The 24,187-nt window shown below is 51.3% G+C and overlaps 11 protein-coding genes across 11 annotated transcripts; 6 read left to right on the plus strand and 5 right to left on the minus strand.

Annotated features, from left to right (window-relative positions):
* Positions 1 to 1,403: 1,403 nt before the first annotated feature.
* On the minus strand, positions 1,404 to 3,245 carry LTS14_008491 (uncharacterized protein; the record flags this gene model as incomplete). Its single annotated transcript, XM_064841179.1, has 2 exons — positions 1,404 to 2,641; positions 2,693 to 3,245. The coding sequence occupies 2 exons, from the start codon at positions 3,243 to 3,245 to the stop codon at positions 1,404 to 1,406; spliced, it is 1,791 nt and encodes a 596-aa protein (XP_064691043.1).
* Positions 3,246 to 4,469: 1,224 nt separating this feature from the next.
* Positions 4,470 to 6,457, plus strand: LTS14_008492 (uncharacterized protein; the record flags this gene model as incomplete). Its single annotated transcript, XM_064841180.1, has 10 exons — positions 4,470 to 4,580; positions 4,633 to 4,795; positions 4,840 to 4,935; positions 4,988 to 5,045; positions 5,096 to 5,140; positions 5,190 to 5,224; positions 5,278 to 5,663; positions 5,714 to 5,953; positions 6,004 to 6,078; positions 6,140 to 6,457. 10 exons carry the CDS (start codon positions 4,470 to 4,472, stop codon positions 6,455 to 6,457), a joined length of 1,527 nt encoding a protein of 508 aa, XP_064691044.1.
* Positions 6,458 to 10,075: 3,618 nt separating this feature from the next.
* LTS14_008493 (uncharacterized protein) lies at positions 10,076 to 10,898 on the plus strand (the record flags this gene model as incomplete). The annotated part of the gene is made up of 2 exons (XM_064841181.1): positions 10,076 to 10,846; positions 10,884 to 10,898. 2 exons carry the CDS (start codon positions 10,076 to 10,078, stop codon positions 10,896 to 10,898), a joined length of 786 nt encoding a protein of 261 aa, XP_064691045.1.
* Positions 10,899 to 11,251: 353 nt separating this feature from the next.
* LTS14_008494 (uncharacterized protein) lies at positions 11,252 to 12,574 on the plus strand (the record flags this gene model as incomplete). The annotated part of the gene is made up of 3 exons (XM_064841182.1): positions 11,252 to 11,945; positions 12,007 to 12,437; positions 12,503 to 12,574. 3 exons carry the CDS (start codon positions 11,252 to 11,254, stop codon positions 12,572 to 12,574), a joined length of 1,197 nt encoding a protein of 398 aa, XP_064691046.1.
* A 304-nt stretch (positions 12,575 to 12,878) lies between these two features.
* LTS14_008495 (uncharacterized protein) lies at positions 12,879 to 13,345 on the minus strand (the record flags this gene model as incomplete). Its single annotated transcript, XM_064841183.1, has 2 exons — positions 12,879 to 13,198; positions 13,264 to 13,345. The coding sequence occupies 2 exons, from the start codon at positions 13,343 to 13,345 to the stop codon at positions 12,879 to 12,881; spliced, it is 402 nt and encodes a 133-aa protein (XP_064691047.1).
* A 542-nt stretch (positions 13,346 to 13,887) lies between these two features.
* HLJ1 (Chaperone protein dnaJ) lies at positions 13,888 to 15,022 on the plus strand (the record flags this gene model as incomplete). Its single annotated transcript, XM_064841184.1, has 2 exons — positions 13,888 to 14,398; positions 14,463 to 15,022. 2 exons carry the CDS (start codon positions 13,888 to 13,890, stop codon positions 15,020 to 15,022), a joined length of 1,071 nt encoding a protein of 356 aa, XP_064691048.1.
* Positions 15,023 to 15,190: 168 nt separating this feature from the next.
* LTS14_008497 (uncharacterized protein) lies at positions 15,191 to 16,810 on the minus strand (the record flags this gene model as incomplete). Its single annotated transcript, XM_064841185.1, has 3 exons — positions 15,191 to 15,664; positions 15,872 to 16,531; positions 16,601 to 16,810. The coding sequence occupies 3 exons, from the start codon at positions 16,808 to 16,810 to the stop codon at positions 15,191 to 15,193; spliced, it is 1,344 nt and encodes a 447-aa protein (XP_064691049.1).
* Positions 16,811 to 18,299: 1,489 nt separating this feature from the next.
* LTS14_008498 (uncharacterized protein) lies at positions 18,300 to 18,992 on the plus strand (the record flags this gene model as incomplete). The annotated part of the gene is made up of 1 exon (XM_064841186.1): positions 18,300 to 18,992. One exon carries the CDS (start codon positions 18,300 to 18,302, stop codon positions 18,990 to 18,992), a length of 693 nt encoding a protein of 230 aa, XP_064691050.1.
* Positions 18,993 to 19,305: 313 nt separating this feature from the next.
* Positions 19,306 to 20,340, minus strand: LTS14_008499 (uncharacterized protein; the record flags this gene model as incomplete). Its single annotated transcript, XM_064841187.1, has 1 exon — positions 19,306 to 20,340. One exon carries the CDS (start codon positions 20,338 to 20,340, stop codon positions 19,306 to 19,308), a length of 1,035 nt encoding a protein of 344 aa, XP_064691051.1.
* A 411-nt stretch (positions 20,341 to 20,751) lies between these two features.
* Positions 20,752 to 23,022, minus strand: LTS14_008500 (uncharacterized protein; the record flags this gene model as incomplete). The annotated part of the gene is made up of 1 exon (XM_064841188.1): positions 20,752 to 23,022. The coding sequence occupies one exon, from the start codon at positions 23,020 to 23,022 to the stop codon at positions 20,752 to 20,754; it is 2,271 nt and encodes a 756-aa protein (XP_064691052.1).
* A 286-nt stretch (positions 23,023 to 23,308) lies between these two features.
* LTS14_008501 (uncharacterized protein) lies at positions 23,309 to 24,025 on the plus strand (the record flags this gene model as incomplete). Its single annotated transcript, XM_064841189.1, has 1 exon — positions 23,309 to 24,025. The coding sequence occupies one exon, from the start codon at positions 23,309 to 23,311 to the stop codon at positions 24,023 to 24,025; it is 717 nt and encodes a 238-aa protein (XP_064691053.1).
* Between the last annotated feature and the right edge of the window lie 162 nt (positions 24,026 to 24,187).

Here is a 24,187-nt window from a genome sequence, read left to right on the forward strand (position 1 = left end):
AGACGGTTAATACGTAGACAGAAGCGTAACTAATTAGTAGTAGGTAAAACCTATCGCTAACTCCTATACTTAAGGTTAAGTACGAAGCTCCTAACTACTAACACCTCTGTACTTATATATATCTACTAGGTCGCGCCTCGCGCGCCCGGTGCGACCCTTTGCGTAGAGCGTCTAGATCGCACCTTATAAGTATACGCTTACGGGAGCGCCCGCTATAAGCGTTCCGGTAGTTACGTGCTACTAGTCCCCCGCGAGGGTCTTAATAGTCGGTATATAGTCCGCGCCCTACGAATAGTTAACGGCCTCTATACTAAACTACCTTACTATCTAAAATCGATTTTATATATTTAAATATCTACTATATATTATATCTATATATATATAGTACTATACCGCTATAATATACCCTCGCGTACTTCTCTCTCTTATATACTAACTTAATAACCTAAATCCGATTTAGGGCCCTAAATTATATTCGGTTTAAATACTTAGGGCCCTAAATTCTAAAACGGTTCCCTAAATATTAAACCCTAACCTAAACCGAACCTAAACTTTGCTAGGGCCCTAACCTAATAGAGGAGCCTATAAGTAAGATATATCCTATTTTAGCGTATAGAATTGCGCCTATAGGTAGTTCTAGAAGTACGGATCCTACTAAATAGGATCCTACTAAAATCTAGACTATATAGCTTTGCGCCTTACTAGATTTAGGGAGGATCCTACTAATATTTAGTTACCTCCTAGGCCTTATATTAGTTAGGTTAGTAAGAATTATTTCTATATATACTAACTACTAGTAAGTAGATTAGTAAAGTATAAGTCTATAAATAGCTATATATATTAAATATTTAGTAGGTAGGTTATATCTATATATCTACTCTCCTTCTACTTCTCCTCTACTAGAGCTAACCTATATACCGATAATATCTCTATAAGACTATATAACTACTTTACTTAGTATACGTCCTTTGTAGTAATCTCTTTAGTAAGATTATACTTTATATTAAGTAGCTAGATAGTATAGAGAAAGCTAAGTATACTAAGAGAGTTAAGACCTCGACTAAAGAGGCTTTCGTTTAGATCGACGTCGCTACGAAAGATGCCGTAGTTTAATACGATCCTAAGGAGGTCTTCTAAGGGTAATAGATCCTTAGAATAGTATCCGTCCAAATAAGTTAGGAAATATTACGAACACGGATCGAAAGTCGGCATAGCCTTACGACCTCATCCGGCCCCACATCGGGGAAGAAATGCTCAAACGATTGTGGTGGGCAAAACAGACATCTTTATAAGGCCATGTACATATGTCGACGACAAGCAGCAATTGATAAGTGATCACTTGTGTGCCGACAGCGGTCCAATTCATGCGTTTGACTCTTCCTTTGCGCAAGCACACACGATCGCTAGGACTCGAGGTTTTGCGCGGCTGCTATCGAAGTGTCTATAACCTCTTTCAGTACGGTAATTTGCCTTTCCAAGCTCGGGCACTCCTTCGCCCAGTAACCATACTCTGCCATCACACGCCCTAGCCTGCCTCTTGAACCATCACCCTGGAGATATGGAGACCCTCGCACTCGATCAAGGTTCTGCGCCTGCCAGAGCTTTTGCCCACCATCAGGCAGCCATGACGTATGGCCACTCTTGACAATCGCCATAAGCACTAAACTGACGCACATGCTGCTTCGGAGATCGTACCACAGACCATGATGGCGATGTCGAAGGGATCGAGTCTCAAGTATCTGGTAGCTGCACTCAATACCCGAGATGATGAACTGATAGAGCGCCATGGCGTCTTCAGCAGTCATGCTGTTCGTCAGATCAGAGACGAATCTCTGACAAGTCGGACGATGCATGGTTTTAGAGTTTCTGGGGACCAGAGGACTATGGACGAGCCAGTACAGGAAAGGCTGATAGAGCCAGCTCCTAGCCTCGAGCAGCCTGTTGGCTAGCGCCCACCCCAGCTCTTGAGAGACTGCGTTGCCCTTGCCCTGGGCGGATAATGAGTCTGGTTGTCTGATTGCAGAAGCCGTCTCCCAATGTTTCATAGCTTCGGGCAGATGAGCGGACCACGCAGCCAGTTGTGTGTCGTATTCCCGAGCAAGACCGAGATAATGCTGTATGTTCAGCCATTTACGTGGCTCACAGTGGAAGAAGCTGTTGATAATGCGGTTTCCGATGCGTCGGAGTGCTATTTCTGTGAGGTAGTAGTACCAGCTTTCTTCCTCAGTGTACAGTCGGCTCAATGCCACAGAACAGACTGAGTCGTGGCTGTTATCTGTGGAAGGCACGTCGCTCACACCACCACTACTCACTTCTCCGATATCAATCTTATCCCTGGCATTGTGACCAGCAGCTGGAGAAGGTGGCGTCGGGAACATTTGCAGGTGATGATCGTAGGCGAGCTCGGACTGCGGCAACGGAAGTTCGACACGAAATTCACTCTCACTTTTGAAGCAAGACCAGTACATGGCCTCCTCCTGCCGTCTAACACATTTGCTCTGTCTCGCGATCTGCTCAATACTTGGCTGTGCGCCGGCAAAGCTGAGGCTGTACTTGGTCTTCATGTAGAGTCGGAAGGTGTTCGAGGCCTGGATAAAGTACTGCCACGCTAGGAGAGGACGAAGTGTGTACATCATGAAGACTGACAACCATTAGCGGGATCTTGGCGTATCGAGGAAACAGAGTCACATACCTCCAGCGAAGAAAAAGCATTGGGCACACTGTATAGAATGCTTCAGTCCACCAAGTCTGCGGCAAGCCAGGACGAAGTACGTCTCTGCTTCTCGCAGCCGATTGACGTCAGTAGAGTCCTCATCCTCGTTTGTGGTGTTTGGATTAAAAGGCTTGGAAATAACTCCCAAAGCGGCTGCTAGGAGAACCAGACATGACGCCGGACGCCAGTCAAGGCCGTAGCTAGCCACTCGATTCGCGTCCCGGAGAAGGAGCTCGACGTCCAGCACCGGATTCTTAGTATGCACGTTCTGTAGAAACCGCTCGACTAATGCAGATAGACGTTCTTCATTAACCTGACGTAACCATCCAGTCACTTCAAAAACCTCGTCTGTGTGTGGGTCCCATTCCGAATTATCGGGCTCTGTGCGCACGAAGTGAGCTCCAACGAGTGTCGATTGGCTGTATGCATCTGCGAATACTGGCCAGGTCAAGACTGTGTCTGCTGTGGCCCGGTGCGGTGGGATGAGGTAAAAGTCCGCCGCTGGTCTATCGCCCTCGACTTGGCCATTCATGTTGATGGTTGGCAAACAATCACACGTTGTCTCGTGGCATGATCTTGAACGAGGACCACCACATGATATGTTCCGATTGTGGTCTGCGGCAGCATTCCCAAGCTTATCGACACTCTCCTGGAGCTGTACAAGTCTGGCACACAGCAAGCTCGTGGCTGAGTCTAGACTACGCAGATGCAGAGTCAGTATGGTATATGTGAATTGAAAACTGTAAAAGGTGAAGCACTTACTTATGCTTTGGGGATGGACGATCAAGGTAATCACAAGCGACTTTGGTCGTGGCACAAAGGCCGCAAGTAGGGCGTGCACCATCGCACCTTATCTTGCGTAGACGGCATGGTTGACAAGCGTTCTTGCGTCGAAGAGCAGGTGAACTTTCATCTGAGGTCTGACTCGATCTCGCTCGTTTGAGAGGCCGATCAGCGTCTGGCGAGTACTGGGCTGATGCAAGACTGTCAGCGACTATATCGTCGTGATCGTTGCCCTTCTTTCGAGACATGTCGTACCTCCAACAGATTGGCAAGGAGTTGCAAGCTAATCGCGGTTGTACTCGGGGAACTCGGTAAGATATTTGGTCGAAAATGCGGGGTCGCGAACAGGTCAAACCAATACAATGGTGCTTGTGTGACTCGATACAACGCCACAGGCCAGGACTGACAATGGAAACGTCGATCCCAGTCAGTTGGGCTCAGCCTGACCCGCGACTTGCCGTCCAAAGCCGTGATCTCATCAATGCTGCGGTCGCTCTGGAGTGGGGCCCCAGATTTCATGTGTGGCCCCAGATATACATGCACCAATTGTGCTTGTCACTTACTCGGGGAGTCTCGTCGAAGTCCCCGAGTACCCTGCCACGGCTACCATATCCCGATCAAGGATCGCAGGCAATTCACCGTATATATGAGACCCACGGCTCTTGAGCAACAACCTAACACCTCTCTTCACTATCAATCTGTTGCTGTCGTGACAAAATGCAACTACAAGTACCCAAGTACTTCGCCAAACACGGCATTGCTCACAGATTTGAAGGCCGGTCGCTACTCATCGCCGTTAATCTCGTCGCCGGTCTTTCTATCTTCTTCTTTGGTCAGTAGTGATGAGCAGTAGTGATGAGCAATTGCAGTTTGTCAAGCAAGACTGACAGGGCGGAACGTCCACAGGCTATGATCAAGGTGGGCTCAATGATAAATCTCTAGCATTTCAAGACTGAACGATCATCCAGGTGTCATGGCTGGCGTCAACAGTAACCGCAATTATGCCGGTCTCATGGGCTTCGGACATTACGACGAGGCTTCGCAGCTTGTACAAGTCACCAAGCCTCTTTTGCAGGGAGGTATCGTAGGTGCACTGCTCTCGAGTCTGCAAAGTTGTGTGCTGATCACCACCACAGGTCGCAGTGTATTACCTTCCTGGCACTTTGGTGGGCGCGCTGTGGGGAGGCTGGCTTGGGGACCGCTTTGGCAGGATCGGCACCATCGGTTTCGCCGCACTCTGGGCCATCATCGGCGCCTGCCTGCAATGCTCTTCGCAAAACGCCAGCTGGATGTTCTGTGGTATGTCGCCTCCAGGTTCTCGTAACAGAGCTGACGAGGTCCAGCTCGAGTCTTCAATGGTGTCGGCACTGGCATACTGAATGCGATAACTCCGGTCTGGGCCACAGAGACTGCCTCCCATACTTCGAGGGGAGCTTTCGGTGCGTTCATGTCCCAGCTTATCTGAACCATCTCTAATGCAGATTCTCGCAGTATCAATCGAGTTTACACTCAACATCTTTGGCGTCGTGGTCGCGTACTGGCTTGAGTAGTAAGCAATCCCAACCTGGTAAATGGTTTCGGCTATTCTAACTTCGATAGCGGGACTTCCTTCTATGGTGACGGGACATCGAGCTTCATTTGGAGGTAAGCCACAACTTTCGGCGCTGGTAATAGGTATGCTGACACAATCCAGGTTCCCGGTTGCATTCCAGATCGTGCCTCTCATCGGTCTGTGATGGCCGACAGCTTCTCTGCGGGATTATCTGCTGACACTAATGCAGGCTTGCTCCTCATCATCTGGTTCATGCCAGAATCACCGCGATGGCTGGTCAAAGTCGGTCGTGAGGAAGAAGCTCGGTTCATCCTAGGTCGTCTGCGGGGCGAGAAGGATGGTATCGCAGAAGCCGAGTTCGCCGACATCCAGAACATCGTGAAATTGGAACGTGAGAACTCGAAGCAGACAAGCTACTGGATGATGTTCTTCGGTATAGGGCAGGGCAAGTTGCACACCGCTCGTCGGGTCCAGCTCGTCATCTGGCTGCAGATCCTACAGGAGTGGATCGGTATTGCCGGCATCACGATCTATGGACCTGAGATCTTCACCATTGCTGGTATAGCGCCTGCTGACCGCCAGTGGGTCAGTGGACTGAATGACATAACTTACATGGTGAGTGCTGTTGCCATCAATCTTCAGCAAAAGAAGCTGACTATGCAAAGCTGGCAACGCTGATCTGCGTCTTTACCATTGATCGTTTCGGTAGACGAGTAACGCTTTACTGGGGTGCAATAGGGCAGGGCATTTGTTGCTTCTGCGCTGGCGGTTTAGCATACGCCACTCAACATGCAAGTGGCTCATACAAAGCCCATGTCGGAGGAGCTGCAGTCTTCTTCGTATATCTCTACACTGCCATCTTCGGAGCAACGTGGCTTACAGTTCCTTGGCTTTATCCTGCAGAGGTACGATATGAATAGAGCATTGGAATGGTGACAAACACTGACGTCACCAGATTTTTCCTCTCCAGATCCGTGCCAGAGGCAATGCATGGGGCGTTGTAGGGTGGTCCATCGGAAATGGTTGGTGTGTAAGTCATGATCGGGTCAAGATATGTGTCGCTACTGCGACGAACGCTGACTGTGCATTAGGTTCTCCTCCTTCCTACCATCTTCGCGCAACTTCATGAGAAGACACTGTATATCTTTGGAGGCGTCAACGTTCTTTCGATCCTGGTCGTCTGGGCACTGTATCCCGAAACCAATCAACGTACTTTGGAGGAGATGAATCTTGTCTTCGCTGCGGATAGTATCTGGAACTGGGATGCTGAGGAAAATTTTGCGCTGTTAAAAGAACAGAACCCTGGTCTAGTGCACGCTGCCAGACAAGCCAGCATCTCAAGCCCGGAGTCAGGCGTGAAAGATGTACAGGAGAAGCAGAGGGAGCGTAGCGGTAGCCTAGACCTGTAAGTCGCAGCGGAACGGTAACCGGTGCGAATAGGTAGCAAGGTGTGTTCCGAGCGAAGTGGACGATATAGGCTTAAGCAGACTACAACAAATCGAAGTAAGTAGCGTATAAGCGCTATATATTCCCTTATAAGCAGCTTGCGAAACATGTACCTGCGCCTGAAGAACAGCAAGCTGTGAGATGGGCTACTCCTAGTCGAGGCGGACGGATGCCCATGGACTTTCGAATCCTAGCTGAACTGGAATGTTGTCAGTCGACCACAGAGGATCAGACGGTAGTAACCGTGCGAGGTGTGGCATACACAACCAAACGGGAATAGACTCGCAAAAGTAACGACGAAGATCTCTATTACGAAGATATGTCCATCTTTGAAACTAGCCAGCCATCACTGCCCCAAGTATAGTTCCCAGTTATCGTTACGCTCACGCTGATTGACTGGGATATGTTGAGTCTAAGTACTCCCCTCTGGTTTGATTCGGTGACCTCAGTAACGGAGTGTCCAGAGAAGGACCTCGATCTCAACAAATCCACGTGCAACCTTTGGTCTAAGATACTCTGCTGCTCAAATAGTCAAAGCGTAAGCTCAGCAAGCTGGAATCGAGGTCAGTGTGTAGAAGTAATTCATGGACTGCGCATGGAGCGCTAACGATCGAGCTCGCAGCTGGGTTGCGACCGAGTATCCGTCAATCGCCTCACCACTCGTCTTAGGTCACGCTTACTATCAATGTATAGAACAGATGCAACATATGTGGGTGGATTGCGTATCACGCTGTCCAGAGACTAATCCAGCGGTAGACTCGTCTTTTGCGTTCGAGCAAACGTGTCGAACCCGACGAGCAGTCTTCTTGCCTTAATGGTGCGGAACAGTATCGTGATGCGATGCGCCTGATCGCGGGACAAGACGTCTTGCATTCATAGCAGGTGAGTTTGCAAATGAAGAAAGGAGAGGTGGTTGCTTCAAAGACTGGTCTCGCTCGCATTCTACTAGGGTGGCAAGCGCCTTGTCGATCCAAATAAGTACACACATCGAGCACTTTGATTGAAAAGAGGGGAAAAGAGGTCGCGGGGCTATCGGAAGCGCTAGAAGCTCGAGCAGATGTCAGCTCCGATTAGGGCCGCCCACGAGATGGTCAAGCTCCAACCGAGAAGGCTCGAGGCTCAATAGCTACCTGTTCTTGCTTTCCATCATCCTGCTTCCCTAACTCTTTTGACTTCAGTTTGTATATTACTGTAGTCTACGTGAACAGAAGCTCAGCAAATACCTTTAGAGACACAGCATTTGTGCGCGCAGCCTTGATGCCTCTCGCCACTATTCTCAAACGTGGTTTCTCGACGTCAGCATTCAGACTTCATGATCCATCGCGCCCATATCGCGATGCAAGAACCCAGAAGTTTGACCGGAACTTTCGCCGTCTTGCAGTCGCGCTGTCCATCTTCTTGGGTCTCGGATTGATATTTTCATACGCACCACCGTTCAGGACGACCACAACGGAGGGTCGAGCATTTGATCAGTATCTTCAGAGTAGGTAGTCTGATATTTCATTTCGGTTGAGCATGATGTTGGTAGCATTAGAACCTATGCTCACTTCTGTGCGAAGGGGACTGGATGAAGACGGAGGCGAGGGAAGGTGACTTAGGACGCGAGGAGACAGACGATCAACGCAATCAAGAAAAAGAATATCGGCGCAACCATCAAGCGCAACCGAAAGGCGATCATCCCTAAATCACCTCGACGGTGGATATGTGAATGCGACGACCGGTCTCGATTACTGCTGGATCGCGGTGCTTGGTGGTCAGGCACCATTTCCTTTCGTCCTTGGAGATGTTTTCCAGCAGAGCGTCGTGAGTGTGTTCGATTGGGGAAGCAAGACGATCAGCTTTGCCGAGCATCACTACTAGGTCAGCGGGATTAGGTCGGTAGGCAGATTCGGACTCTGTCTATTGACTTATAGTCATGATCCTCGCTAGCTAAGGCTGGTCTCAGTTCACATGGGACAGCCAAGTAGGCTTCGAGGAAATAAGCTAGCATTCTACAATCCTAAAGCGGCCTACAAGAGATTAGTATCTCGGGTGTAAAATCAGAAGTGCAGCTTCAAATACTGGCATTGAAAGCTTCAGAGATATCTCTAATCAGCGCCGCACAAATCACACTCGTACAAACACTTAAATCCCCCGTTTGACACCTTTATAGCTTCCATCTACGCTTCCCTGGTTCTCTAATGGAAGCTTCAACGCGCACCCACCCAGCTGCCAGTGTTGCAGCGACAAGTAGAACACCAACAAGCATTGCCATACGCTCGTAAGCCATTGGCAAGAAGCACTCCGGCCTGCAGTCCGCACCAAAGCGCCCGCAGAAGGTGTGCCCGCGAATGCCGAAGCTCCTCGCACCATATACAGAAAGCCGTTGACGGAAGCAAAGTGCTGCACGCCAAAAAGCTCGACTAGGCTAGTAGGGGATAAGGAGACATAAGCGCTTGCAAAGAGGCCATAAGTAATATTGAAGGCGATGAACAGCGCTTTCGAAGTGCGCATTGACCCAGCAATAGCAGACAGCAGCCAAAAGGAATGAAAGTGCTCGTCGCGGTCAATGGCGGCAGATGATACGTTTCATTGCCCGGCGCATTTGGAAGTCCAACACTGGAGGTTGCCAGCGACAAAGGTGCGAAGGAAACGACACTGCAAAGCGTCCAAAGGATGTGCAACCATACGGATTGCATAGAAGAAACGAAGAAATGTCCAACGAAAATCGCTCGAGGAGCATGAAAGATACACGTTCCTCCAGCATACCTTTCAGCCCTGCCCTCAACATCTCGAAGCCTCCGAGGTCATCGCAATGACATTATTCTACGATCAAGCGCTGCGGCGTAGCAGAAGGATTCAAGTAGCGCAAGTCTCCTAAGAGTCGCGGCAGCACGAGCATGTTGATAGGCTGATACTGTGCAGCTGTATAAAGAGTCCGGGCAGGTTGGTGTTGAACACCTCGTTCGAAGTGGAGACTTCGTGAAGCCGCGCCAAGATGGCTTTTGAGAGTTTGATGGTGCGACAGCGAGGCTGGCCAGTCACGCCGATCATCTAAGCGACTAAATTGGGCTCCACATCGTAGGTCTAGGGCGTGGCGTCAAGAGAAGAAGAGGAATGGTAGTAATTTGTGATGATGTGATCAAGTCGTGAATAATGGCGACGAGAAAGCGTAAAGCTGAGGCGATGACAGAGAACCGGAACCACTCCTCCTGATTAAGAATCGAGCCGGCTAAAGTTGTCTCGGAGCATTAGTTCTATCGAACGGGCCGGGAGCGCCTTCGATTCCGCCCTTCGATATCCAAAGGCATGGTCAAGAACTTCTTCCACACTGCATTCATGAGCTCATACGCGTTGGCGGTGGCCTAAGCAGTCGCAAAGTCAAAAGCGGCTTCATGCTCTGGTAAGCTATGTGGGCTTTGTCAGCCTCGATCATGACCAACGTATCTGCTGTTCTCCAGAATGCGATGGAATGGAGAGATACCATCAGCCTTGATATATAGCCTCAGCGACCTGTACCTCTTTGGGTCTCATCTACTCACACTCGCACAGCGATCGCGCAACCTTGGTCTCGATCAATCCATCCTGAGAACAACAACAGTATGCCTTCATACCTCATCACAGGCGCCTCTCGTGGTCTCGGCTATGAGTTCGCTCGCCAACTTGCCGCTATTCCAGACAATACGGTCATCGGCATGGCACGTAACAAGGACTCCACTCAGGCTCGCTTAGCCAGAGACGGTATCACCAACGTCGTCATCGTTCAGGCCGACATTACAGATCAAAAAGCTCTTACCGCTGCCTTCGAACAAGTCAAGACCATCACCAAAGGCTCCCTAGATGTACTCATCAATAATGCCGCACTGGTCAGCGATCGCAGCGCCTTCATCACATTGGTCGACGACGAGCCTGCCACGCTGGAAGAAGACCTCATGTCCTCTTTCCGCGCGAATGTCGTAGGTGTTGCGAACACCGTCAATACCTTTCTACCACTCCTCCGCGCAGGACACGAAAAGAAAGTCGTTACCATTTCGACCGGGATGGCGGATCTAGACTTTGTGAACCGCTTCAGCATCCCCATCGCCGCTCCCTACAGTATCTCCAAGGCCGCCACCAACGCCCTCGTAGCCAAATACAATGCTACCCTTGGCCAATCCGAAGGCCTCCTCTTCATGGCGCTCAGTCCGGGGCTTGTTGACACGAGCGAAAGTAAGCAGCCGACTGAACAGGAGATCGCTGGAGGTCAGGCAATGGGCTCCATGTTCCAGGAATACGCGCCGGATTTCAAGGGCCCAATTACGCCTGAGCAGTCAGTGCAGATGTGTTTGAAGGTCATTGGAGCTGCTACCGTGGACACGTACGGTGGTGCGTTTGTGAGTCATCTCGGGAACAAGCAGTGGTTGTGAGCAGCGTGTAGCGAAATGAAAGATGGCGCTGGTTCAATATATCTGTAGTAGTAGTAATGCTTGCTTTCGTTGACCCGGTCTTGACGTTGATCCGCTCCGAAGCACTACAGTATCTCCACCTTGCAAATCGACCATCGTTCTGTTTCTCATCCGTTCTTATGCCTCTATACAGGAGGCTCACTGCGCCCGTCGATCTCTGGGCTCGATGCGAAAGGCAGAAGATGGGTGATATCACTTGGGCATGTCTCTAGTCTCCAAGCACATGATCAGCTAGAAGGTTCGTCATCGGCAGAGTAATGCCAAAACTTGCTCGTTGGGTTAGCAGATCCATTCTTCAATTTTGATATGGGAGAGTGTCCACCAGGTCCTGGAATGGCCCTTCTGGAAGACCAATATCAATATGAAGCGCTTGTGAATTCACGCAAGGAGACCCGAGTGCTATGCTTCGATTATCGACCGAACGACTTACCCGAAGTCCTACAATGCTCGACACAGGTGATTGCTTTGAGCAATGCTTCTACGCCATCCTTCTCTGCAATCTCGTATACTTGGGGTGTTCACCGTACCCCCGAAACCTTTAGCCTTGGCGGCCATCGTGCTTTTGCTCCAGCAAGTGCGCTCAACGCTGTTCGTAGCGTCCTACAGCATCTCTTTTCAAACCCTAGCCTCTTCAATCCAGAAGCTACCAGCGGCGCCTGCTCAGAAGTGCGTATCTGGATTGATGCTATTAGCATCAACCAGCAAGATACGATCGAGCGTGGCGAGCAAGTGTCTCTAATGCGTGAGATCTACAGCCGGGCGACGCAGGTTCTTGTCTGGCTCGGTGAGGACGAGAACAAAGTGGCGACTCGAGCAATTGAGGCCGTGCAGCAGATCAAGCGGCATTGTAGACAAGCAACAGCTGATCTTGTCGAGCTCGACAGCCATCTGTTCAGGAAGTCCGAAGTGGGATACACAAGTCTACGATCAGGGCAAGGTTTGCCTGCTTGTGATTGGCACGCCGTACGGCAATCATTCTCGATTCGCTGGTTCCAGCGTTTATGGGTCGTGCAAGAAGTGATCCTAGGTAAGAAGCAACTGGATCACTTCCACAAACTGGCGCCACGACGATGGACGTTTTTTTCCAGAAGCTACGACCTTGTTGTCACTTTTGCGGGCAACCCTCTCTCACATGACATCAAGGCGACGAGACGATGTCGAAAGTACGTTTGCGAGTTGCATCATGATGGGTCGCGATTCAGGAGGGGCGGCACTTGACAGTAACATCAAGTTCGTGTCCGACATCTCAGCCGCTCTCCACCAATATAATGGTGCTTCCTCTGACCCGTCTTTCCCACTGCACGCCGATGTGAGCGACGTGGTCGACGCCGCATGCCGGTACAGCCGTAACCGAAGCCTCTTCACAACTATCGACGGTATTCTTGGCCTGGGTCCGTTGACCATGCGGGGGGGCGACAAGGTGTGCATACTACTTGGAAGTCGCGCACTTGCCATCTTGCGAGTAAAACAATCAGTTTGGACTTTTGTTGGTACAGCGTATCTATTTGGCGTGACGGAGGTAAGTGGATGAGCAGTAACGGATCGTGGAGAGCGCTTCTCGCCATGTGACTGACCGCATGAAAGGGACAATATATACAGCATTTGATGAACCAAGGTCATTTGGAGAAGCGCTTGCAGACCTTCAAGGTTGTCTAGGCGACGGCCACAGCGGCACTAACGATTGAGATGAAGGTCCATCCGCGATTCTCGGCGGGCTCAATGGATTGATAGCAGGTGGAAGAGTTGTCAAGGTCTTGTAATCGCCTTCTGAAGGAGCGTAAGATGGCATTTAATTCCCTTCCACGACTCTCTCGCATGTGGATCGTGGATCGTGCAGTGGATTCTGCAGGTGTCTTTACTTCGGGACTGCATCGCTTAGGTTAGGCTTGGAGGTTTTTCTGAAGCCTCCGTCAATTAGAAGCATAAGGAATGGTATTATGATCGATTCATCTCCAGCTACTCACGCCTCCTCCCTCTTACTAAAAGCATAGGCTAACCCGCCACTGACGACATTCACTCCACAAAGTGCCAACGTAGCCCCTCTGGTCAGCCCTCGTGCGCCAAATCTGCTTGAGAACTGCTGTCGTCTCCTCATCGCCAGCAGCATATAGGCCGCCGACCACGCTGAAGTGACACCCGCCGCATCCTTTTTGTAGCCGTTGACGTTGAGATATGAGCTGAAGAGGAGGACAGGAGCAAAGAGTACTGGTAGGGTCTGGAAAGGTCGCATGTGTTGGGCCGCGATGAGACATGCTGTTAGGGCTGGAGGGACGGGATTCACTGTCGTCCTGTCAGTGGACGTCTTATTATGTAGTGTGTATGCCGGAATATGGTCCACGACTCACGCCCATAAGCATAAGCATATTGCATGACACCTTGCTCTGCTTTCTCGGCAGCAGCGCCGATGTCTTTGGATGGCATTGGCATTTCCGCGGTAGGATCGTGGTCGTGATCGTGATGGTGGTGACGACGAGGACGAGAATGAGAGGGTAGTAGTGGGTGTTGAGCTTCACTTATCCAGTGCTATGGTGCCATGCTCCTGCCTTTTTCGGATCTGCTTAGGGTGTGTCTGGTAAGGGCAGAGATGTACTGTAGGTAAGTGCAATCCAACGCAAAAGTCACGCGACGTCCACGCGAACCATGACGATCGATCACGCTCGGAGGGTCGGGAGTTTGGATCGCAGGGTCTATTCAGAACTTCCCAATTGAGGTGAGTGCGATCTGGCAACTACTGGACATCGAAGGACTATTATTCTGCATTATTCCCATGCAAGCTGTCATCTTCTGCCTCTATCCGGGACACCCTGCGACCGCAACACGTACTCGAGCCTCGCCTCAGGACATCCACCAAACGATACAGTGTAATACTTGACACAACTCTAAATACACGACTCGACAGATCAAATCATCCTGACCCCATCACCTACCACCAGCGCCACGAGCGCATATCAACACCTGAGAATCACATCATGTCCGCCAAAGCGAACGGCAAAAGCGACCACAATGACGGCAGCAGCGCCCGAGCCTTCACTCCCGACCAAAAAGCCGCGGTGATTCGGGTGAGGAAATGCGGTCCAACAGCCTACTACGATATCCTTGGTCTTGAGAGCGTCCGAAAAGAATGCAGCGACAGCGAAATCAAGAAGGCATACAGGAAATTGTCATTACTCACACATCCGGATAAGAATGGTTACACGGGTGCGGATGAGGCGTTCAAGATGGTGAGCAGAGCATTTCAGGTGCTAAGCGATAGCGATAAGAAATCAAAGTTCGATCGGTTTGGGGGAGATCCGGAGAGTAGATTCGGAGGAGGTGGGCAGGCCAGCGGAGCCAGTCCATTTAGTGGGTTCGCATCTCAAAGGGCTGGTGGCGGAGGGAGAGGAGGTCCGATGTTCGAGGAGGAGATAAGTCCGGAGGAACTGTTCAGGCAGTTCTTTGGTGGTGGGATGGGAGGCGGGTTTGGTGGGGGAGGGCCGTTTGGTGAGTTCAGAAGACACACGAGTACAGCAGCGTGGAATCGGTATACTAATTATGATTTTCGTAGGCGGCGGCGGTGGTGGTATGTTCGGCGCCCCTGGCTTTGCTTTCAACGTCGGCGGAGGAGGGCCAGGCGTCCGGATACATCAGTTTGGTGGCAACCAGCCGCGACGACGACCGCATAATCATGAGAATGCTCAACCGCAATCGCTTGGCTCGGCATTGACATCATTATTGCCCATCATTCTGCTCTTCCTGATTCCACTGCTATCAAGCCTCTTCTCCGGAAGTACACCCTCGGGCCCAAGTATGCGTTTCGATGCCGCGGTACCACCACATACCCTCTCACATACCTCGAATCGGTTGAGTGTGCCTTACTGGGTAAATCCTTCAGAAGTATCAGACTTCACAGCCCGGAAATGGAAAGATCTCGACAAGGTCGCAGAGAACAAATACGTTAATCAGCTTTCAGCTGAGTGTGAATGGGAGCAAGCACAACGACAACGATTAGCACAAGAAGCCCAAGGTTTCTTCTTCACCGATCAGACGAAATTAGAGAGGGCGCGTAGGATGGAGATGCCGAGTTGTCGGAAGCTTGAAGGGTATGGATATCGGGTTGGGTATTGATGGGCTGATGAATTAGTGTTCTCTTGGGAAGTGCAGGAAGTCTGCTGTTGGAGCGCGGCGCTCTGGAGTTGCACCACAGCATATATTGACGAACGACAATAGATTCCGTGCCTTCAAGGGACCACGAGATCTTATGCAACGATCTATTGCCAGCATCATGGACTCACATCATGCAGAGCTTGCATCACTCGACATCCGTTCATACAACGACAACTCTTTCCTTAATTCTTCCACAACAGATCGCAGATCTCCTTCAGCTTCTTCCCGATCCCGCAAACGCTGCTCTTCCTTCCTCCCAGCCGCCATAACCGGGTTGCACAGCAAAGCCGGCATGATCATCTCAGGCAGTCCTAGCAATGAGGACACTATAGCCGCGGCCCGAATATCCTGTGGTATAACCACGCCTGCTTGTCGAAACATCTTGTGCAGCGCTGAGGTATCACCAACCGCATCAACCTTGGGCTTAGACTCCAGCGGCAAATCCTTCCACTTGGCACTCAGAATAGCAGACCATCGAACAGCAGATGACTTATCCTTCGAAGCCGCCGCCGGTCCTGGAAGATTTCCCTCGAATTCCATGAACGAGGTCGCGAAATCGTCTAGCGGGGCCTCCGATGTATGCGAAGTCAAAATCCAGCAGCGCTGTCAATTCGCAGGATATTGGATCAACCAGCATATTCGTTGCATCTGGTCCCGGATCAGTCAGCCGAACGTAGCCTTGAGAGTACACAAAGACAAGGTTATGGCACTCACTGAAGTCACAATGAACCAACGTCTTCCGGTCCGATTCGGGACTGATCGCTGCGGTCTTCATAGCAGCTTCTTGCGCAACTACCCGCACATCCTTACCAAGCCCACCTCCGGCCAACCTCGAATGGCAGAATGAGTCTCTGCTTCCTCCATGGCCATACGGATCCTCTCCAGAATTAATGTACCACAATTCCGCGCAGGTCCTGCAGCGCACGTAGCCATAGGTCCAGAAACGATATTTCCCTGGTCATCGAACCCCAGCCCGCCAACTTCGGCAATCGTCGACGGCACCTCAAATCCCTGTATCAGGGCAAAGACCTCCGCTATCTGCCGTATCACTCCCTCCCGTTCCGGCGCAGAGAGCTCGTCAGGTGTTTCGGCCACTTGGACGCCGGATTTATGATCCATCAAAGACCAGCCTGGTTGAGCATTCCGACCCTCGGAGCCGGGAGACCAGGCGTACACCTCCGGGACGATGGACCGATACGCTGTATCATTTAGCGCTTGTCGCGCGAGCGCCATAGCTGCGATACCGTTTTGAACTACGATAGGATGATTCAGTCCTTGAGCTTCTGAATTGGCTATACGGCGGTTGATGTTTGGAGGCAGTGCACTACAACCATGCTGCTGGATTGAAGGCGGCTTCTCGGTTAAGAGACCGTCAGTGGCATGCAGTGGTCCGACGATGATATCGTACAAGAAGTTGTTGTACGGAAACGGACAGTCAGGATCGTATTGGCTGAGGTCTATGTTGCTCACCTGGCTCAAGACTTAGCAAGCAGCAAAAGTACTATCTTGGTCGTGTTTGCATCGGATTCGAGGACTTACTTTCAGGCCATATGACTGTAGGACACTCGTCAGGAACGAGATGCCACCTTCTGGAAGAGTGGCACTGTTCATTGCAATGATATTCCCGGCCCTCACGAACGCGAGAATCTTGGGACCGCGAGGCCAGACATTCGACTTATCTATCAACTGTGCCTCTTTGACGTCATGCCTAAGCGAGCTGCAGGGAGGAGGCAGAAGTGCTGGGAGCATGGGTGTTGAAAAGTACATTGACGGAAGTCAGGATCCGACGTCTAGCAAGATGCTCACAGAACGAATGCTGAGCACAAGCCATTCGTCCGGAAATCGATCTTGAGAGACTTGGTCTTTCTCCGAACATGCTAGCTGCCTGATTCGTATCATAACGCATTCGCGATTTTGCATGACGATGGCTTCAACTGCGCCAAGCATAGCATGCATCGCCAAGACCGTGCTTGGCTTACAGCATTGAACGCCTGTTACTTCTGCGGTGTGGTGGTCGGACCATGACGATGTTCAAACAACGATCTATCCGTTGCATAACCGGTAACAACGAACACCTGGCTGGAACGATGGCAGGCACTTTTCATCAGCATATCGGCACGCACAGTACCGATAGGCTAGCCATGCCAGGACCAGTGTCTTCTGTATGATCTATTGGGCTCCCTACATCCACCGTCAAGACGAGATAGCATTTCCAGATGACACGGGTGAGAAATTCTTACATACCATGCCCTGATGGACTACTTTAAAAACCGATGCCGGATCGCTGGACCCGAGGTGCATTTCCTAGTGTAAGCATGACTATCCTGTTAAGAATGCGGGCTGGATCATTGCACTCATAGCCTTGTTACTCAGTCTGCCGCTTCTGGTCTACGGCATGTCTTTGTTCTCCATCCGGCCTTGATATGTTAACGAGCGCAAGTCCAACAATATCTGCATCGTCGGCATCATACAAAGAGGTAAGGACAAAGCCAGTCACCATGCTATCATCAATAAGGCTCGCTCAGGCGGCCGAGTCTGTGACCTTGCAAACATCTACAGCAGTTCTCATACCCAGCCAAGGCCTCCATCCAAACAGACTACCGAAAGGACATTGCGTTCGAGTGCGGTGTGTGTGCTGACGACAAGCCCGCCAGGAGTACACGGGTCGAGTTGGATGGGGATTTCGTATGCAAAGAGTGCTATTTGGAGACCATCAAGCCCAAGTTCCATGCCGCAATCAATAATGAATCACTCTGGCCAGTGACCTGGGCCGCTGCCGAGCTGTCGCCAGACCAGCTTTCCGGTTTCACTAAGGCCTTCAGAAAGCAATGGAAGGCTTGAGTGGAGCTGCATAAGCTACCCAAAAATGAGCGCGTCTATTGCCGACACCTTACAATCTTCGATTCCAGATACGAGACGTGGCGAGCTGTAGGCCAAATAGCGTACGATAAGGCTTGTCGAGAAGGCACCACGGCGGGCGACTGCGGTCGGCTGATCGGTGCTGCGGACACTAAAGCGGGATTCTCGCAGGAGAAATGCAAACATTGCCAGGGTATCGTATGCATGCGCTGTGGTCTCGCCCTATCCACAGTTCCGAACCGGCGAACATCCCTGCCGCCCGGAGAATCTTAAGAAGGAGACCGACGTCGACCGAACACTGATTAAGGGAGTACATTATCAAGAGCGCCCAAACGACAAATGCAACAAACGCTGGGGTCTGGAGAGTGGCTGCAATGCCATGGTCTGCACCTGCCGTACGCACTTCTGCTTCATCTGCGGTAAGAGAGCCCACCACGACAGTGACCACTGGCGCGCAGGTTTTCGCCCACGCTGGAATCAACCGGGCACTAGGAGGGCTCACCACGACGCCGCCGAGGACCCACTGGTAATCGACCCGGACGTCCTTGCAGCAGCAGCAGTAGCGAGGGCAGAAGCTGAGATCGCCGAATCTGAGGTCCTGCGACAAGCCAAGTTGGACCAAGCCATCTGCATCGAGCTCCAAGGAGAGATCTGGGCACGCTCGGCCCGCGCCCAAGAAGCTCATATGGAAGGTGTTATCTGGAATCAGCGCTGGTACGAAGCGGCGTTAGGGGCAGTGACAGCTGCCTTGAAGGGCCTCGAGCTCCATGCCCATCTTGACTCCCTGACCTCGCCGCTCAAGCTAGCTGAGCTCCACAGGAGAGATGTCCTAGACATGCTTTACAAAGATCGATCTTTCCGCATGGAGTACGAGTCCGTCATGCTGGATTTTCTGGATGATCATCCTGCTGAGGCCGATCTTCTTGCTCCCATGAGAGGGCTGTTCGAGAGAGTGTCAAAGCTTGCATCGGATGTTCACGAGATGTGTGACAAGTGGTTAAAGGAGCACCCAGACGATAGAATTCCCTTCAGAGGTGATCGTCGGCATGCCGGTCAACCGAGGGAAGAGTAGCTCTGAGGCATATACGCACTCGGTACTGTGGGGAGATACTTATTAGAGAGTATAGAGTTCATTCACATTATAATATACACATGCCAAATATCATGATCTGAGGGATCTTTTCTTACGCAGTTGTGAAAGCAAGTAGAGAGTCGGTGCGTCCGGTCTGAGGAGAAGTTTCGAAGGGGAACGGTGTGGAATGTGTGATCCTGGATATATCGTACAATACTATTACAGTCAAGCATCGTGCCTCTGACAAACCACCGATATATGGCATATCTACCAGAGATGGCCTATCGCTAGCCTCTTGAGTTCCATCAGGCATCTAGCCAGCAAACATGCGACCAGAGTCGAAAAGAAGAGCCAGCTCCTCATCATCAGTATAATCGCTCTCCAAACACCCTTCTGCACAACTTGAAAGCGGCTTGTAACCTACCCTCCTTTCATGATCAGCCATTGCGACAAATTCGCTCAACAGACCAAAGAGTTCCTGGTGAGAGGCTTTGCGGTCAAACAGATCCGGCTGCCGTAATCGATGGACCCAGGTTAAGATCAAACGATCTCGATGCTGGTTGTAACAACCCCTTAAAGGAGCTGATGTGGGCCCAAGGACTTCGAGAAGTTTGTAGAGGACTGTTCCAGTGTTCATCAGGTCTCGGTAATGGCAGTGGGAAGGGTTGGCAGTACCCACCGTCATCCCTTTTCGACAAGCGAACTTCATTCGGCCGAAATCAGCTAGAATGATATTGGGAAAGTTGCCAAATTTCTTGACCTTTCCATGTGCCGCTGGCTGAAGGAAAAGATTCCCGCAGTGAATATCGTCGTGCGCCAGTCCGTTCCATTCCGGATCAAACCCGAACGCATTCGAAGTATCCTTGACACCGTAGTGTAGATACAACAGTATCGAGCCAAGCCCATGGGCGACATGCCAGATGAAAGGGACGGACAACTCATCGTACCAATTATCGGCGAAAATGGACAGATCGCGGCCAGTGATATACGGCATCGAGAGCCACTGAGCCGGAGCCTGGTCCTCATAGTCGATGGCATGAATGAGGCCAGGAGGGGAATCACTAAGCAAAGTCAGCATAGCAATCTCATTGCTCAGATCACGGTCAGTATGCTCATACAATGCATTAGAGATCTTGACGACGACCAGGTGCTTCCGTAGCTGGCCATATAGCCATTGCTTTGCAGCGAGTGTCTGATCGGCGAATAGTTCAGAGCTCTGGGCCCGCAACTCATCAGCCGCATCTCTCTGGATAGCTAGGTATGCTTCTCCAAATGTTCCTGTGCCCAGAAGCTTCACTGGTATGAAGGTCTTGGTGAGGAGCTGGTAGGAGAGGGTTTGGGCAGCCATCGTTGCAACGAGAGATGGTGCTGCGGCCGGCGCAGTGATGACTCGGTGAGCCCGCGAGGGCTTTGTCGGTGGTTTCTGTGTCCTGGGGACTAAATGGCGAATGATGGTAGTATCGCTGAGATTATATATCGCGCAGCACGTATATCGCCAGGCACAATGAACAAAGAAAAGAACAAGAGCATTGTAACGACGATGTCGTGCTTACTACCTGACCACCTTACTCCTCACCAGAGCTTTAAGAAAATGCATTGTCATCTTCACACTCGTATTGACTCGTCCATTATGTGGAATTGTATCGTAATATGCAGAGTCGTAAAATTTGCCGGTGCACTACCAACGCATTATCTACATCCTCACCAATCATATGCTTCGTTACCATCTATCATCATTAGAATATTCTCCTAGATATCATTATACACGCTCCCCGTCACTAGACCCAAAAGCCTCGTCAGCCATGTCGCCAATATCACTGTTGGATAGTGTATCAGACATGAACTCCTCATCGTGCCTCTCCATAGGCGTCAGACGACGTGGACGACTGTTATTCCCACGCTGAGCAAAAGACCGTAAGCGCGAACAACGCCTCGTCAATGCTCTACGTGACCCACGCTCGCCAACAGGATCAACTATGGAGCCGTCATGTGCCAGCTCGTCACCATCGTCGTCGCTGTTGTGAGGCGTGCCAACGCTAGAGATTTCCGCTTCTTCATCCTGTCCATCTCGTGTGTTGTGGAGTCGTTGCTGCGCAGCCGTAATCATACCACGGACTACGGACGGGCTCCTTGTAGGAGACTGGGTAGTGGCTGGTGCATCGTGGACGGCCTGAGCATCTTGTCGTGTGGTGGCATGCTGAGCAACGACGTCATCCGTGGCGGCAGTGATTTCCTCATGCAGCGCCAATGAACTTAGTGTACGGGTGTGCATGGTAGCCGGCACGTTGCGATTGGCCTCAGGATCCTGTTCTGGTGGCGGACTCGAAATCATAAGTTCCGTCAGTGTTGCAGGTATCAAGCTTGCGTGCTCGCTTTCCCTCCTCGCCAGCGCCTCTTCATCTGCCGTCTTCGCCGCGATGGTCCTCCACACTTCAAGCTGGTCCACAAGCCACTCGGAAGTCTCACCAAGATACTTGCCCTCCCCATATCTTGCAAAGGATCCATAGTACCCCACCCCTGTCCTTAAGCTCACACTTCCCATGACCTCCTGCAGCGCCTTGACCTGAGCCAGGTACGTTTGAAGTTGAATGCAGGTCTCGATGATCCGAGAAGAAGTAGTGCCGCCGGTCACCTTGGAGAGGCAGCGAAGAGACTTGGAAAGTGTGGCATCGAAAGAGGACCAGACCAAGGCAATTTCATTCTTCTCCTCGTAGCCAAACGCAGCACCAACATGCAAAGGTCGAAGTTCCAGGGCGGAGACGAGACGGAGTGCGAGGTCTAGAAGGAGCTTAGCGGTCCTGTCTGCGACGAAGCCGTGGCAAGCTTCCGACTTCTGTAGCTCTTCACGAAAAGCGGCTGCGATAGTGAGCCCACCCGTTGGCTCCTCACCATGAACGATGGCCCTGAGTGACGTAAAATCGCCTATAGCCACAACAGCGCGATCCATAACTGCTCCTACATTCCTGCAAGCGTCTCCAAAGGCCTCATGCACACCTCGAATGTATGCTCCGTCGGCGTTGTTATGTTCGATGCAGCCGATGGCCTTGCTCCGAAGACTATCCTGCATCTTCCGGAACATCTTCACGTTTGCCACAAACTCTGTCCGTACCGTGTGCTTAAGGTTCGCGATGTTGAGGGCGCCACTATCCACAGCCTCGTGAGGCACGACTCCATGATACCTGGGTTCGGGCTCGGGCAGGCTGCCATAAGCAGGTGGCAAAGTATCATACTTCTCCTCCGCTCGGTCCTGCTCAGCCCGCACATCAATCTCGATCCTTCTCAGCGCCTCGATATCCTCCTGAGCAGTTTTCATCGCATCCTCATATCCCATCACCTCCCGGTCATGCTTCGATACCTGCGACATAAGGTTCGTGACGCTGACTCGCAGACTGACTACGCTATCCTTGGTGCTTTTCAGCGCCGTCTCCAATTGAGGCACCAGAGCCGACTTCTCCTCGAGAAGTTGGCTCTTTTCGCTGTACAAGCCCTGGAGTCTTCTATGCTTCCGGTTCAGCTCCTCATATTTCTTCTCCTCGCCATCGGTACGCAGTAGGCTATCAAGGTGTGCTTTCTTGACATCGTCAGCAGACTTGGCGAGTCGCTCTGCAAGCCTCGCATTTTCCGACTGCAGACGTTCGAGCTGTTGAAGCGCAGTCTCTCGTCGTTTGGCGTGTCTGGCACGTCTCGCGTGCTTGACTGTGGCATCCAAACCATCTGTCGGAGCACCTTGCGTAAGTAACAGCTCGAGGTCCTCCTTCGCGCCCGTGGGTGGACTATCAGCGGCAGCAGAATCCCGCCTCTGTCGCTTCCTCTTCCGCCTCTCTGCCGTAGATGAGCTCTCGACCGGGTCCGATCTCGTGATCACCGAGGCTGCACGCTTCTTGCCCTTCTTGACAGGCAGATACTCCGATGTCTCACTACGATTGTCGTCCATATCATTGTACGTTCGCTTGGCTGAGGCACGGCGAGGAGTTTCTGGTGACGGAGCCTGGTCGCGGGGTCGTGTCTGTGAGTGTGTGGAGCAGGACATCTTTAACCAGCACGATTCACCTCATTTATTCGCCAGCGATGTCGAGGCTGCTGACTGAAGGTTGAGGGCGAAGCTAGGCCATACTACTCATGCAGCCTTGGGAAGGGCAATAGCTCGTGGACGGTGCAGGTAGCTGTGAGCTTGCGAGCCTGTTCTCCGCTGTCACCTCAAACGTGACAGCTCGGCGATTGAAACGCGACCTCGACACGAGCCACGCGTAAAGTGGCTGTGGTGTGACAGTTAACCTCTCTATGTACACTGACATAATTGCACTTCCATCTCAGACATGGACCCAAAGCATGCTTTCAATGAGATCGAGCTCGACACCTTCAATGGACTCCTTACTCGGTACCCAGGCGTTGTGCCCTCTGGCTTGGCAGACCTCGATCAGGAGCGGCTCCATACCGTCCCTGATACGCTACATGCACGCGTAGACCGCGGGCTCAAGAAACACGAGCTTGTGACGTTGATGGACTGGAAGCTCTCTCATGGCAAATTTCGACCTTCTCTCAAGAAGCTCATCAACGAGAACGATGAAGAACAAGTACTAAAGACAACCAGTCATGCTTTCGAGCTTTACGAACAAGAGCCAGATGATATTAAGAATGTCATGTCTCAACTCTGCCAGCTCCGTGGGGTTGGACCCGCAACCGCCTCCCTGATCTTGAGCGTACAGAATGAGACTGACATACCCTTCTTCTCCGACGAGCTATTCCGCTGGGCCTTCTGGAACAAGTCTGGGTGGGAGCAGAAGATCAAGTATACTGCGAAAGAATATATCGAGCTATATACTCGCGTACAGGAGTTTCGAAAGCGTCTGGATGTTCCTGCCTTGAGTGTCGAGAAGGTGGCGTATGTGCTGGGCAAGACTGCAGTTGAACCTACCACAGTCGCCAAACCCACCAAGAGGACTGCGTCTGATGTCCAAGTAGACGACGCTACGAATGAGCCTGACAAGTTATCTTCAAGAAGCCGCAAATTGAGGAAGCGGAATGTGAAGTAAACACAGCCAGGAACACAACCAATGTCAAAGCCACCAGCAAATGCTGTACTTGCCTAGAGCTTTATGAGCCGAAGTCAAGTTTTGCTTTCACATGCAGTGGTCACGCAGATGTGCTGGATGGGAGAAGTTTGCAAATTTTTAATGTCGAGCTTCGCTGCTTAT

The sequence above is a fragment of the Recurvomyces mirabilis genome (genome assembly GCF_035927965.1).
Source record: "Recurvomyces mirabilis strain CCFEE 5264 chromosome Unknown scaffold_26, whole genome shotgun sequence".
NCBI lineage: Eukaryota > Fungi > Ascomycota > Dothideomycetes > Mycosphaerellales > Teratosphaeriaceae > Recurvomyces > Recurvomyces mirabilis.